At 58.6% G+C, this 15,607-nt stretch overlaps 1 protein-coding gene across 2 annotated transcripts in view; it reads right to left on the reverse strand.

Annotated features, from left to right (window-relative positions):
- Positions 1-870: 870 nt before the first annotated feature.
- Positions 871-15,607, reverse strand: part of BCR (BCR activator of RhoGEF and GTPase) — a 101,783-nt gene continuing 87,046 nt past the window's right edge. For both annotated transcript variants that reach the window (XM_033439696.2, XM_004276061.4), the window contains exons 17-23: positions 10,572-10,631; positions 9,496-9,605; positions 8,061-8,200; positions 7,405-7,539; positions 6,555-6,660; positions 5,952-6,114; positions 871-5,613 (exon numbers count right to left, since the gene is read on the reverse strand). In XM_033439696.2, the coding sequence (XP_033295587.1) occupies positions 5,524-5,613; positions 5,952-6,114; positions 6,555-6,660; positions 7,405-7,539; positions 8,061-8,200; positions 9,496-9,605; positions 10,572-10,631 (804 nt within the window). In that variant the 3' untranslated portion in view covers positions 871-5,523. The remainder of the gene's footprint in view (positions 5,614-5,951; positions 6,115-6,554; positions 6,661-7,404; positions 7,540-8,060; positions 8,201-9,495; positions 9,606-10,571; positions 10,632-15,607) is intronic.

Consider the following 15,607-nt stretch of genomic DNA (forward strand, 5'->3'; position numbering starts at 1 on the left):
CGTGTCCTCATGCGGCCTTTCCTCTGTGAGAAGTGGAGAGAGATCACTGGTGCTCTTCCTTTTTTTTTTTTTTTTCAGCCAGCCGTGCTGCGTGGCTTGTGGGATCTTAGTTCCCCAACCCAGGGCCCTCGGCAGTGAAAGCACAGAGTCCTAACCACTGGACCACCAGGGAAGTCCCTCTCTTCCCCTTCTTATAAGGCCACCAGTCACATCAGATTAGGGCTCCACCCTTATGACCTCATTTAACCTTACTTACCTTCCTAAAAGGTAATCTCTGAACACGGTCACACTGGGTGTTAGGGCTTCAACATGTGAATTTTAGGGACACAATTCAGTTCATAACTACCATGGAGCAGTGGAGTCTAGAAAACTCTGGGGGCCAGAAAGGAGCACAAGGAGGGTGTGGACAATACCAGCTGGTGGAGGAGGAATTTACTACCCTCTAGTACCCCAGCATGGCAACACCTGGAGGCAGGGTTAGCATGAGATGGCTTGGGTGGGCCGAGACGCAGGGGCTAGAGGCCAGCCTGCTGGGGTGGACAGGCTCCTGCAGATGCTGCCCACTGAGCAGGAGTCCCAGGAGTCTCTTCCTGGCCGTCGCCAGATGAAAGGGCCCTGCTTGGGAAATGCAGATCAGGAGTGCTTATCTAATGAAGAACACAGACAAAAGTCACAGATGCCGTAGCCTGTTCCAACTAACTTCTGATCGCCACCCCGACACAGGAAACGTTATTTTCAGAAAATAGAAGAAACAGCAGCCATTCCCCTCTCCCCATTGCTTCTCCCTCCTTCTGGCCCAGTGGCAGTGGGGAGGCTGGGCTTATGGGGGCTGGGGAGCCCCAGAGGGAACCAGGGCAGTGCCACCCAGCAAGGCAGTTTTTAAGTGGTGGTTTTATTTAAACAAGCAGCTGCAGCATCTGTTTCCCTCTGCATGAGGCCCGGTTTCCCATGCTGGCTCTGGGGCCGGGCCTTGGGCTTGGGAGGACCACCCCCAGGGGTCATTCAAGCCCTCGAGCCCCGGGGAAGCCCCACGTCTGTGGCAGCCACCATCCTGGTCCCCCTCTTCCCGGGGCTGCTCAGCTGGCAGTGGCTCAGGACCTGAGCCCACGTAGACCATGCTCCTCAGGGCCCTTTCTCGGCCAGAATCCCATTTGAACCTCCCCATCCCCAGCTGCTGGGCTCGTTTCCACCAAGTGTCTGAAAACCCCAAGGGAGAGTTTCTGGTCAGGTCTGCCAGGTTCCACCTACAGGAGAGGAACGGAAAGGAGCCGGTGTGTGGACTGAGCCCTTGGTGACTTGGCAGAACTGGCCAGAGAGGCCCTGAGAAGGCCCGTCTTGGGACACGTGGCCTATGAGGTCCGGCCGGGCACTTGGTGCATCTCATTTGGTGACATGCAGAGGAGCGGCCTCAGTCCCCCAAGCAGCTGGTTTCCTTCCCAACCCAGACACACCTGAGAGACGCAGCAGGGCTCCATCTTCCAGGAAACCGTTTACGTGGCTACCTGTCTGTCATGCCGTCTGGCTTCCCACCCTGGGAGAGCTGGGGTGACGCAGGGCTCTCTCCCCTGGTCTGACACTCTCTCACCCAGAGGTGACTCTCAGGACCGATCCTGCCCATTGACCCACGGCAGCTGCTCTGGGAGGCCATTTGGGCCTCTTCAAGAGCTGGTGTGTCTGTCGCCCCCTCACTTTTTCTGTTTATTTTTCCGGAGCTGTTTGTGACAGCTCATCATTAGCTTCATCGTAGAAATGCTTCCGTTTAAGGCAACTGGGGCATCCTTTTTTGTGGGGGCAGGTATACAAGCTCTTCTGGGATTTCTACACAAAATCCTGCCCTCCTTCATCTGCCCAGGGTATGTGTGTGACGCTGGGCCTCGGCGCAGGGCCTGCTCAGCTGGCCATGTCCAGTCCAGCAGAAAGGGAGCCAGCCTATAGGGATCAAGACACCAAGATCCCAGCCTCTGTTCTTCAACCAACTCTGGGACACCGGGTGTGTGGGGAGGCCTTTGCGCACCTGTTTACCCACCTACCAAGTAAAGGGATTGGATTAAGAGGCCTCTGAGGGTCTTTGAGGTGTAAGACCTCAAATTCCACAGCAGTGAACGGTCTTGCTCCCTGGGCCATGCCACTGGCCTGGGCTTGGCTGGACACAGCCCCTGCTCTCAGGAACGTGGGGACAGTCAGCTTGCCCCCCAAATCAACTCCTAGTAAGAGATGCAATGGCGCTTTTGCTTTTTTTGGAACAGATTTTCCAATAGGAAGGTAGGGATAGAGAGAGCTAAGTAGCCTTTTAGGGGCCAAATACTTGGAGGAGGGCCAGTGGCAGCCCTTTCCTTATCAGCAGGTGTCAGGTGGGCAGATGGCATGGTGTACATGAAGACCCTGGGGGAGCCTCGGGGTGATGGCCGACAGGCACCGAGCACGGCAATTGGGGTCCGAATGGGTGTGGCCCTAGCTCGTCCTAAGCTGCATCAGCAGAGCCCACCTTGCACACCCCTCTCCACCCGGGCATGGCTTCCCTGTAAGCTGGGTGGCTTTTTCTGTGGGCAAGGCTGGTGATGGCTAAGAGTGACCCATGTCCCGTCTGCTGGCAACAGAAAGGCCACACCTGGCAGCACCACCGGAAACCACAGAGGTTGAGGGGCTCGTGCAGGGCTAGGCTCTGTGGGGCTGGAGCCCTCCCTGCCCCCGGGCTTGGCACGGCTGGTGTCCCCTCTGCCGTTCGTCTCAAACCAGACGGCCCCATGCTCAGCGGGGCGACTGCCTGTGGGCAAGTGGGCAGCCTGGGCTGTCCCCAGCAGTGCCCACTACCCTCAGGGAGGCCTCCTGGACACCCACCTCTCCACACCACCTGCTTCTTCTTCCAGCTCCATTGCCCACCCTCAGCCCCAACCCAGTGGCTCCGGGGATGCTCCCAGAGGCTCTGATCACGGTGTTTCTTTCTACTGCAGCCATCACCACTGACACAAGTCGTCTCGGGGAACTTTAATGAAAGCGGCAGCTGTCCTTTCCCCCTGTGGTGGTACAGACATGGCCGAGCTCAAACTCAGACATGTGGCTGCGGAGAGACTGCCTGCCACCTGCAGCCCGAGGCTGGGCTGCCCTCTGCTCAGGCTCCAGACCCAGACCTACGGCCCAGACGGCAAGGCATCACTTCACGTTGCCAAGTCCAGCGGCTGAGCCTTGTGGAAGGTCACGTCTGGCCTCCAGGTAATCACCTGCCCACCGGCTTTGCCGACCCTCAGGCCTGAGTGTCAGACGGACGACAGGGGCGCCCAGCGACCCAAAGCGACCACCACCACTGAGGCTCGGCAAAGGAGTGCTTTGACAGCTGAACAAGAAAGAGTGGTCGTTCCATCACTAAACACCACGCATCCTACATAAATAAAAAGCAAATAGAGGAAGGAGATGCGGGGAGGGAACGAAAATTGGCACAGACACTGAGAGATTGCTTTCCAGTTTCAATGCGACAGACGCAAATCATGAGACTCCAGGGAAAAAGAAACCGGGGCCAGGTCTAGCTTTTCTAAGTAAAGCGTGTTCCCCCTGCAGGGCCAGACGGGGATGGGAAGCCAGGCCAGAAGAGGCCAGGGACTGGAGGCCCGGGAAACCCATGGATCCCAGAGACGTGCAAAGCACAGAGGACCCTGCTCCCCACCCCCCATCCCCCAGGAGAGCAGCACTGCTTTAAAACGGTGGGTCTGCTCTCCTCACAAGAAAAAAGTACAACTAAATAAATACAGTATGCAGACTTAAGACCTTCGAGTGACTTCTTTTTCTGTCCCTGCCTCCGCAGGTCCGTGAGCAGAGGGTAGAGTTGGGGGGGCATGTGGCCCCCTGTGTGCTGTGACCTCGGGCAGGAGCAGCCCGCTGACACACCAGCTGAGCCTTCCCACCCCGCCAGGGACGTGGGAAGGGTCCTGGACAGTGCTACCTGTTACTGGTCTAATCGCGTGACAAGCAAACGCCTTTTCCTGAGTGATGCCACCGCTTCCCTCCTCCGGTTCAGCTACATCCTCTCTTCCTGCAAGTCCAGCATGGAAGTTTCTTCTCTCCTCGCCCCCATCCCTTTTTTGAAAAAAGTGATGCAATTCTTCACAGACTTGTTTCTTCAAAATACTTAGTGGTTTCCCCAGTTCTCTTTCCTCTAAGTCAGATGGTCAGGAGGGTTACCAGGCGCACCCTGGCTTCCGCACAGGTGTGTGGAGCGTGGGGGGCTCTGTCCTTCCACCTGCTTCGGGATGGGAGCCCCTACCCTCGGCCCAGCCTGTTCCTAATCCCCCCCCAACCCCAATTCCAGATGCTCAGGAGACTTCAGAAGTGGCTCCTGATGGAAACAGAGCTGGCGCTTAGAGGAAGACGAGATGCCGCTGGGACATAGATTGTCCACAGAGTACATTCTAATATCTTATTAGGAATCTGAATCTGTTAGGAAAAAAATTAGAAACTATGTATAAAACTTAAAAATATTCAAGTATCAAAAGGCTATTCAGATCAAAGTTTAAAACAAGCTGTCGGTAAGCTGCCGCCGCCCAGAGGAAAACTTTACAAAAGTTTGCTGAGTGTGTGTAGCAAAGAGCGAGGAATGAAGCGATCTGTGGGGGGGGGGGCGGGGGGCGGGACACGATTAGGGGAAGGGAGATTTGGGGGTGGATGGGCCACAGGCAGGAGGCGGCCAGAGATCAAGGCCTTTCTGAGCTGATGAGGAGAGTGCGTGCCCGGTGGGGTAGTCGGGATGGTGAACAGGATCACTCTCCCTAGACAACCAGCCATAAAGTGCGCAGCCTGGGCCTCCCTCCCCTGGTGTCCGGTCCTGGACTTTACGCAGCTCCGCAGGGAGCTGCCTTCCGAGGGGCACGTGATCAGCAAAAACAAAGCAACAGGATAGAACAGGAAGAAGACCCATTTCTGCACAAATCCTTCTAGAAAGAAAGAAGAAAGGAGGTGAAAGGGGTCAAGCGCTACACAGTGTAGATTTAGCTTTTCAAACCTGTTACAAACAGGAGTCGAATTTCTAAGTCTGGGAAATCGAAACGCCCCCACCCACACTGGACAGGGCCTGGCCCCTGGGCACGAAGCAGCAGCAGTATTTATTCAAGACACGATACCAAGGGAATCTGCTCCTGTTCCCTTCTCCCTGGAGAGGGTGCATCTCGACAGGTGATCCAGTAGAAATCTTTAAACTCTCATAAGTTAAATGCGTAAAAACCACTCCCTTTGCCTGGTCCCGCCCAGGCCCGTGACCGGAGACACGAGGGCTGGCTTGGGGCGCCCTCTGGTGGCGGCGTAGAAAACCACAGTCTGAGGCCAGCCCAGAGTTCCCAGGCCCCACCGAAGGTGGGCCTGGAACTGCCCAGGCCACTTGGCCTTTTGCCTTGGGTAGTTGTCTCTTGGCAGCAACCTGGCCCTGGGGGGTGGCCTAATGACTCCTCTAGAAGGTTGGGTTCCTGCTCTGTGGGTAGCCCGTTTCCCTAGGAGGTTCCCAGGCCGTTCTGCCGCCATTTTGGAGGTGGAGTTGGGCCTTTAGACTTCGGTGGAGAAGAGGATGCTCTGTCTCTTGCTGTCTGGGGCAGGAATGGCCTCCAGTTGCAGGAAGTACAGCAGCACCTGGACCTGCCGGGCAGAGCAGGAGGGGACAGCGGCTCAGAGAAGAGGCCTTTCCAGCAGAGCCCCGAGGGCCCTGCTGGTTACACAAGCCTCTCACAGCAAGAGATCTGGTTGCCCCTGGAGGACAGCCAGGTGGGGCGGGCCCTGAGAAACCCCACAAAGGTACAGAGGAGAAAGCGGTGGCCTGGGTCCTCCCCACTCCTCCCTGCCTCGTGGCCCTGGACAAGTCCCTCTCTAAACCTTGGACACCCACCCTGCACAACTCGGTGGGAACCACCGGCAGGACGCGGGGAGGGGCAGACAGAGGCCACCTGCGTAAGGCCGGGTGGCAAGGGCCATCGTACCTGGGACATGACCTCCAGGGACCAGCTGTCGGTCATGGAGATGGGTTGGCTGGGGTTGGGGGGGAGCTTGCTCTCCTTGTCCGAGGGCCGGAGCAGCGTGGGGCCGAACACCGTGGCGAGGTTGTGCAGGGACATCTTGTTCACTGTCTCCTTTTCTGCCACCCTGCGGAGGGCCGAGGCAGAAGAGCGGGTGCTGCTGTGACACCACCTTGAGGATGGACGTGGGCAGGGACCCAGGCCACCCCGGGAGGAAGGGCTCAGCCCCAGCTGTGCAGAAAGCAGACCCCACCCTGGCTCTTCTGGGTCAGAGGGGCCCGGGATGAAGAGTGCTCAAGGCCACCAGGTGGAGGGGCCGGTTCTGGGATGGATGGGGGGCGGTGGTGGTGGTGATCCGAGCACACCACTCGCCGTGGCAGAGCGGGATGGGGGTGGCAGTGGCTCTGGTACCCAGAGGGGACAACCACAGACCGGGGCAGGTGTAGAGAGAAGGCCCTGGGTGCCGGGGAGTCTGACACCGGGGAGACAGTGGAGCACGGAGGACCCCCCCATTGCTGCCTTTGGGGGTCCCGGAGCCCTGAGCCTCCACGTAGGAGCTGGGGTTACCTTTTCAGGTGGTCCAGAAGGAAGAGGAATGTCAGGAGGTTGGCTTCCGGGAGTGACAGCAGCAGGTTAAGCATGCAGCTCTCCTTTGCCACGGGGTCTGAGAGAGCTGCGGGGGGCGCGGAGCGGTTACCTCTCAGGGTCACAAGCATGGGCTGGAGGCCTCTCCCAGGGCCCGTGTTGGAGGACACAGGACAGCCCAGGGCCGTCACCGTCCTGCCTCACAGCACTGGCCCCCACCGAGGACGCTGTGGTGGGAGCTGGGGTGGGGAGCTAGCCACCCTGGACGCCTTTTCTGAATCTCAAAGGGGTCAACAGCACCAAAGGGACCAGCGGCAGGAGGCGCCGGGCACAGCTGCCCTCCTGGCACACTCGGCCGTCCCCGCCTCCTGTTCGGAAGAGCCCAAGGCAGGGGAAGCCGGGCTTGGAATAAAGCAGGAAGAGTGACAAGCAGGAGGGCCGCGAGGCCCCAAGGCCCCCTCATCACATCACCCCGTGCACCCAGGGGGCCAGGTCCTCTGTTGAATGGCCCTGGAGGGGGCCCATGTACCAGCGCCCCCCACCCTCCAGGTGGACTGGGGGTCAGGTCGGGCTTGAAGCCCTGCTTGACGGGGCCAGGACCTGGGGTAGATGAGGAGGACAGTGGCCTCCAGGACCCCGCACCCAGCCGTGTCCACAGCAGCGCCAGCTGCTGCAGCCTCTCGGGCGACGTGGAGGGACCGGGACAGCGGGCAGTCCGCTGAGGATGGGCAGAGGCCTCTCGGGACCGGCTTGGTTCTCGGTCCCCCGCCACACGCAGGGTTTGGGCTGAAACTCGGGCTCCCTCACCTCGCCCCTGACCCCCCTCACTCACCGATGCCCTCGGCGAAGTTGGGGTAGAACTCGTCGGTAAAGAGGGGCTCAGGCAGCTCTCGGAAGTAGAGCTTCAGCGTCCCGGCAATGGCGTTCACGTCCATCTCGCTCATCATCACCGACACATCCTTGTTGTCTGGAGAGAGCACAGACGTAGAACAAGGCCCACAGTGGACCCCAAGTCGCTTCTACCCTCTGAGCCACAGGCCGGGCCCATGCTGGCCACCCAAAGGGAGCTGTAACTGTGGCTGGGCCCACACGTCCAGGGCTCCAGGCCGAAGTCCCGGCTCTGCCCTCTTCCACTTCCAGGACCCTCTGGGGTCTCGTGTCCTTATCTGGCAATTGGGGCTGTTCCACCGGCTTCTCTGCAGCCAGATGCACTGACCCCTGGGCTTCGGTTGGCACCTCTTTTCCACTCCCGGCCGGGGGCAAGCAGGCGGAGCCCTGGTGCAAGATGGGGCCGCCCCCACGGAAGCCCCTGGTCCAGCTCCACAAGAGCCATGCCCGTGTGGTCAGGACGGGTTAAGAACTGGCTTGTGCAGAACCTCCTCCCACAGTGCCATTTCCTTCTCGTTGTAACATAAACGGGCATGCCGGGATCTCGGCTTGGGCACTGTGCCCACACCACCATCCCGCACTGTCCAGCCTGACACTCACTGACGTCAAAAGCCGCCTTCAGTGCCTGGATGTCGGTGGCCACTCCGGACACGCGGTAGATGCCCACTTCCTCCATGCCCCGGCGTTCGATCTCCTCCACGCACTGGCGCACGATGTAGGGCACCTTGGAACGCTCCCTCCTGCAGGGGAGGGGATGCCCTCAGTGCCTGGCAGCCCTGGCTCGGGCTGCAGTGGGGCTGATCCCCGCACCTCTCTGCACACCTGCAGCACCCAGGTTTGGGCACACCCAGAGCCTTCTGTGTGTTGTCTCTCTGTTCTGAGATCTCACGATTATCACTGCTTATATCTTATCGGGGCCTTTCCAACAGCCCCAGATGGCTGGACACCCTACAAGTCACACACGACCTCTGAGGGACAGTCAGGAGGCTTTTCTAACTGAGGTCAGCCACTGGAAGTCAGTTAAAAGATCCCAGCCCTGGGTTAACAGGTGACTGCAAGGGTCCTGGAAAGCGGTCTGGTCTCCGAGTCGGGTCAGGGGACCCGGTCTCAGCCCTGCCCCCTACCTGCTGTGCGAGAGGAAAATCCTGACCCCTTCAGGCCTGGGGCAGAGGTGAGCCCTAAGCCCGGCAGGCAGCCAGGCCAGAGGACCAGCTCCATGGGGCTGCCTCACGCCAGTGCTCAGACTCCTGTGATTCTAACACTTTTCTCTTCCACGTCTTAACAACGGACAATTCCAGTAGCTCCAGGCAGGACACCAGGGTAAGAGCACTTCAAACACAGGAGACTTGCCGTCTGGAGGGTCAGCTTCAGTCTAGGTTAGTGACTGCATATGCGGGAGCCCGGCAAAGCTCTGTCCCTAGACAGTCTCACAAGCAGTGCTTCTCTGGGGCACCTGCTGACAGTGCTCTCTGCTCCCGCCCTGAGCCACCCGGAGGTGCTGGGGGGGACGACTGGGGTGCAGCCGGGAGCAGGGAGCAGTGTTTGGACAGAAAAGGTGTCCAGGGAGCGTCTGACGCAGGTCGTTGCCTGACGACCAGCGAGGTCAGGGCCCGGCCAGATTCCAAATCGGGGAAGCGAATGGATTCTGGCAGGAGGCGGCCTGTGTCCCTGAGAACTGCCCTCAAACCTACACACAAGCTTCTCCTGGCAACGGACCCGTGACAAAGGGGCAGCGTTTCCATCATTGAACAGGAGGCCTGATCGTGACAAATTCCGAGGGAGGGAAGAAAACCCTGCCGAGCGCAGCTCCGCGGGCAGCACAGGAAGGGGGTGGGACGCCTCTGAGCTTACGGGGACACCTTTCATGGTAAACATGGAGCACAGTGCTCCGAGGGCCTGGGAGGCATCCCCGTGCAGTGACTGTGCACAGAGTAGGAGACCCACACCTGCTCTTTCCTCCAGAAACACCTGGGGAGGGGGTGCCCTTGGTCCTTAGGGACCAGAGACGCATGAGCCCCAACCCTTCACCACTCACTTGGTGACCACGGCGATCTTGACTCCGAAGACGCCCGTCTGTTTTCGGGAAGGCATCCTTTTCAAGCTGAACTCTCTGCTGGTGAACTTGACTGACAGCTTCACTTCAATCTGCAGGTGGAGGGGGCATGACCCTCTCACCCTCCTGGTCCTCACAGCCTGTGTTTCCAGGGGCCCCGGGATCTCAGCAATTCTATCCCCCCCCCCACCCCGGGTGAGCAGGGTAAGGTCCAGGTGTGGGGTGGCCCCTAGTCCAACTCAGCAAGAGCCAGGAATGGTCAGGGTGATCTAAGGACCAGCTTCTGCAGAACCTCCCCCAACGACCCCATTGCTTCTCTTTCTTATATAATTCTAACAACAATAACAAAACACTAGAGAATAATATAACAAAAAGATGAATTATCTATCAAATGGTAACATTTTGTCCTACATGCCCAGACTTTTTTTGGTGTGTGGTAGTAGTTTTTCTTTTTAAGGTCTAAATCCTTCTGGGGCAGAGTGGCGTGGACATATATACACTACCAAACGTAAAATAGATAGCTAGTGGGAAGCAGCCGCATAGCACAGGGAGATCAGCTCGGTGCTTTGTGACCACTTAGAGGGCTGGGAATAGTGAGAATGTGAGGGAGACGCAAGAGGGAGGAGATATGAGGATATACGTATATGTATAGCTGATTCACTTTGTTATAAAGCAGAAACTAACACACCATTGTAAAGCAATTATACTCCAATAAAGATGTTAAAAAAAAAATCCTTCTGGGGAACTGAAGGCTAATCAGGGGTCTTAGTTTCTACGGGCAGACCCCAGGGTCAAGGCCCTGTCTGTCCCCATGATGCCACTGGATTGCCATTTGAGGAGGGATGCTCAGTGCCTGGCGGGTGACTGCACTCCAGCCACCAGGCGGACTCCTGCCTGCACACAGCGATTCTGCCCCACAGTGCCTCTGCCTCCTCCAGCCACATTCCCCCTGAGACACCGGCTCAGGCTCAGCCTCCTTCTGACTGTTTTGGAAGAGACTGGGACCACCCCAGCCTTCGGCAAGAAGCGGGTGCCAACACAGCCCCATGGGTACATACCCCATTCATGGCGATGATGGTCCGCTGCCAGTCTCTGTCCTGCAGGGCCTGGGGGTCCAGCTGAAAGCAAGGGGCCATGATTATCAGATGCCCTGGGGTCTGTGCAGAGGCCTGGCCGGGCAGCGGCCCAAGCCTGCTACTTCTCCATGTCTAAGTCGAATCGGAGCCAGACCTTGGCCAGCACCGCTATCCAGAGACCAAGAGGGGTCCTGAGAGAGGAGAGGACCTGCTAGAAGCCCCCGGCACCTCAGAGGCCTCCTGCCCCCAGACCTTTGCTGCCTGTAGCCCAGGCTTGCCCCCGGGATGAGTCAGCAACAGCTCGGGGACTGTACCCTGCTCCTCCGGTGCCTTCCCAATGGGAGCTACCATCAGTGCTGGCAGCCCTGCCGTCCTGCTCCCTGCCCCCGCCTCCGGCATCAGAGGTGCTTCACGTGGCTCGGAGGAGGCTGAACAGCTGATTTAGACACTTTGGGAAGCCCGATTTCAAAAGCGTCTTCCTGGGGGTGTGTCATCCAAGAGCTGGGGACACTGCCCCGAGCTCTGGCTGTGGGAGCCTGTGCAGGCGGGTCTCCAGTCCAGGCTGGGCCCATGGCTCAGAGTCAGGCCCAGAAGGACCCGGAGCCCAGCTCCAAATCATGCCACTGGCGAGGGGGCTGGGCAAAGGCTCCCTGCAGCCCCTCTCGCTTCTATCCCATAGAGCGCTGTCTGAGCGCCGGTCCTCGGCACCCTGCTGTTTAGTGTCACCTGACTGTGCTGCTGTAAGATGCCCTGACCTTCCTGGTCAGGCTGCGTGTCCCCTGTCCACAAGGGCTCCATTTCCCCTGTTCTGGGGAGCGCATGTTCTATACCAGCGGGTTGGGCTGGACGAATAAGCACCTGGGAGCTCTTGTTAAAGAAATACCTCCCCAGTCTCCGCAGAACTGACAGCAGCACAACCAAAACCTGCCCAGGTGATTCTGGTATGAAGCGAGGTCAGGGAGCCACCACATAACCTGGCACTCCTTGCACAGTGCCCCGGGATTTCATCGCTTGCTTTGGGTGATGGTTCATTTCTGCTACTAGAAAGTTGCTTAAGAGCAGGACCACACTTCATGAGTGCTGCACACGCGTGCACCCCACCCCAACACATGGCGGTGCTGCGCACAGCGTGCTCAGGACAGCCATCGCCTGTTTATCCACTACAAGGGACCCGAGAGGAGACAGCCACCTGGGCCGTGTGCAGGAGACGCAGCTGGAAAGCGAGGCCCCGAAGCCCTACCTCTCAGGTGTGTGCACCCAGGCCCTCCCCCTGCCCCCGCTCGGCACAGAGGTCATCACAGGTACTCCTGGGGGTGAGCCTTCCTCACCTCCCCTCTAGATCCTACTGGGTACCATTCGCAAGGATCTGAAATGCATGACACAGACAAACAGAGGGAGGCAGAGCATCTCCCTCCTGGGCCGTGTGGTGACAGGTTCTCCTCCTCTTCCAGGAGGGTCTCGGGGGCCACACTCCTGGGCTGTGGGGACCCCACCCTGAGGGGCAGGTCTGTGAGCAGAGAGCAGTCACAGAACACTCCCACATGGTGCTTCCCGACACCCAGCTGGGGTCACACCTCCTCTGGGGGAGGGTGCGTGCAGGGGGGTGACACCAGGGCCCTCACAGCTCTGGGGCCAGTGGAGCTCCCAGCTCTCAACCAGACCAGGTGTGGCGGGAGGGAAGGACGCGCACTGCTGGTCCCTCACCCCCAGCTCCCATGTCCTGGCCGCCCAGGAAGGAAGGGGGCAGGCATGGTTCTTCCTACTCCCAAAGAAAGGGACGGTTTCCCTCCACATCTGGCAGTTGTAAATAGGGAGACACGGCAGCAGAAAGATACCTTTCCTTTCCCTCCAAAGAACGGTAATCACTAAGCCCCTCTCCCCTCTCCTCTTCCCAGGACAGAGACTGGCACACACAGCCCAGCCCCAGCCGACCAGGAGAGGGACAGGGAGGGGAACAGAGCCCGACACCGGGCGGCAGGGACCCTGCCTGGCACCACCCACCCCGGAATCCCCGGCCCACCCGCAGGCCCACCTTGCTCTTGCACACGAGGCTTCGGATGTGTGTCCACAGGGCGGTGCCGCAAGCACATAGGTGCTTTTCGACAGAGGCCACCCGTCTCCGGCCTGCCTGGCTGGGGTGGAGGTACCGCAGGAAGCCCTGCAGGGCGGCTGCACATGGTGTCTCTCGCATCCTCAGCTCTGCTGCTCGAGGGGCTGGCAGCAGGGCGGGGGTGTGATGGACAGAAGCGCAATGGACAGGAGCGTGGCAGGGCAGGAGCGCGATGGGCAGCAGTGTGGCGAGCTCCCGGCCTCCTCTGCCTTTTGACCAGGCTTCTCGGGAAGCCCCGCCCCTGCAGTCTAGCCAAGGTAAAAGTTTCCCATCACCCCTGAGTTCTACTTTTTGTTTGTATGGGAAAAACACCCCCACCAGCAGCCTATTGGTTTTGGGAATTCCGATGCGTCACTATTTTCTCCAAAGCCCAGAAAAGCCAAGCTTCCTTCTCAAGTGGCTGGTTTCCTGTCGGTGACTTTGGAGGCGCTGAGTAACCCGTGTCTGCCCGGCTAGTCTGCCTCAGGGCAGATGTGCTCAGGGGACACCCCCCCCACCTCCCCGCAGCCAGTGACCCCATCACGGCAGGCACTGCCGGGGCTGGACTCAGGTGGGAGAACATCCCACAGCCCCCAGAGCACAGCCAATTGGCCCAGTGACAAGGGGGTTTGGTGCCACCATCCACCCCCAGCACCGACGTCCAGCCCTACCTCCACCGGGCCCCAGAGGCTGGGGTGCGCACTAGCCCCCAGAGTGCAGACCTGGGCCACGGCGCTGCCCGGGCGGCTCCAGTGGGAAGACGGTCCCGAGGCTGGCTCGGCTCCAACAAACACAGCGTGCTGAGCAAAGTGGAAGCAGCATGAGAATAACACAACGATGAGGCTGTGCCTCGGTTCCGTCCAGCCCCAAACAACACTCAAGGCTGGCGCGCTCTGTCCTGGGCTATTGAAAGCACAGGAAAGTAAACAAGTGGGGACCATGGAGGGGAGAGGGCCGGAAAACGGCAGTCGAGGGAAAACCCAGGGCTGCTGTCGGGATCTCAGCACGGAATGCGCCAACTGCTCAGAGACAGGGCCTGGGTGGGCACAGGGCCTGCTCACGCCTGTCTTCCCAGGAGGAAGGTCCAGGTCCCCGTTTCTCTCTCCTAGGGCTGGGCAAGGGGGGCCTCCGAGAAACAAATGTGGGCGGTAAGCCTGGTGGACGGTTGTCCCAAGGTCTGCCTGGAAGACGGTCCTTTGTGACCAGCCAGGGAGGCGGTGAGGATGGGGCAGGCGCTGAGGACCAGGCACTGCCCTGCCTGCTCTGTAGCAGACACGGTCAAACGGGTCACCGACGGACAACCCCGGGGCATCTTCTCACCCACCCCAGCTTGGGCGGTGGCAGGACCGAACTGTCCAAAATGGAAATGCTGCTCCCTCCTCACTAGCCTCATTGGAGACTGTAGTTTCCTCCGGGAAACTGTCAACATCCAGGATGGTCTAGCGGGGCCTCCCCAGCCCTCCCAACTGAGCCCCACGTGTCTGCACTGTAACCCACTCCCTGGAGTGGTCCCTAAGAGGGGACCAGAGACTCCCCCCAGGAGGGGAATCTGCTCTCCCGCTTCTCCTCTCACTCGTCTATTCTTGGGAGCTCTATTCTCTCCATCTTTAACTCCTTCCTGCCCTTCCCTAACCCCAACCAGGCCACAGCATCACCCAAAAAGACAAAGGACAGCGCCAATCAAAAAGACAGATGGTAACAAGGGTCAGGGAGGATGTGGAGAAACAGGAGCCCTCGGACACCACCACGGGGACGTAAGCTGCTGTGGCCTTTCTGGAAAAGCAGGGCAGCTCCTCACAAAGTTAACCTTGGCTGCCTGGCCTGGCAATTCCCCTCATGGGTCTCCACACAGGAAGGAGGAAAACATCTGTTAACACACAGACCGTGCACACATTCGTGGAGCATTAACCGTCACAAGCCCAAGCTGGAGACAACCCAAGTATCCAGCAACTGGCGACCAGATGGATAAACAAAACGTGGTGAGCGGATACACGGATGAGATGTGGTCCAGCCAAAAAAGGAATAAAGTAAACGCTCTATGACGCGGGTGACCCTCAAAAACATTTTGCTAAGTGGAGGAAGCCAGTCAGGAAGACCACGTCATGGAGTATGGTTCTGTTTATAGGAAACACGCAGAATGAGCAAATCTATAGACAAAAAGCGGGTCAGCCCGGGCCTGGGGGTGGGAACAGGGCAAGGGTTTTGGGTGGATGGAAACATTCTCAAACAGGATTGTTGGTTGTACAATGCTGTAAGTTACTGAAGATCATTGACTTACCTACTTTAAAGGGATGCATTGCATGGTATGTCAGTTAACGAAGAAAAGATACTGGGCCCCAAACTGGACCACAAGAGAGCCAAGGAGGGACTGGGTCCCAGCACCACTCTCCCCACGGTGGCAGAGATATGCTTCTTCAGGACAAATCCCAGGGAACCCGTACAAGGATGTGCTCTTGTGGCTTTACACGTTCACAACTTTTACAGTTGAACATCTAAAATCCTCCTCAAATGTTTGTAAAAAACAATCACCACCCATTTTACAACACAGTCTCACCCCATTCATCCCTGACCCCCTACCGCACCTCCATCGCCATGCGCACAAGTGGCCCTGGCACGGTGAACGGCCATGTGGACGGAACGTGGAAGGTCCTGAGATGATCCTGATGGCAGGTGTGACTCGGGGACTTTGTGACAGGATCAGCTGCCCCCTCCCCATCTCCCTCCCTTCTGACGGGTCTCCAGGGCTCTTATCCACACTTTGGCTGGTGTGTATCTCTCCTGCTAGAATGCAAGCGCCCCGAGGACAGGGCCTTCTCTGTTTCATTCACTGTGGTATCTCTGTGCCCACACATACATGCATATGATACGTAATGTAAACGTGTACATACACAGTGTTGTGCAACCATCCCCAATGTCCATCTCCAGAACC

Source organism: Orcinus orca, chromosome 15, assembly GCF_937001465.1.
Source record: "Orcinus orca chromosome 15, mOrcOrc1.1, whole genome shotgun sequence".
In the NCBI taxonomy this organism is placed as follows: Eukaryota; Metazoa; Chordata; class Mammalia; order Artiodactyla; family Delphinidae; genus Orcinus; species Orcinus orca.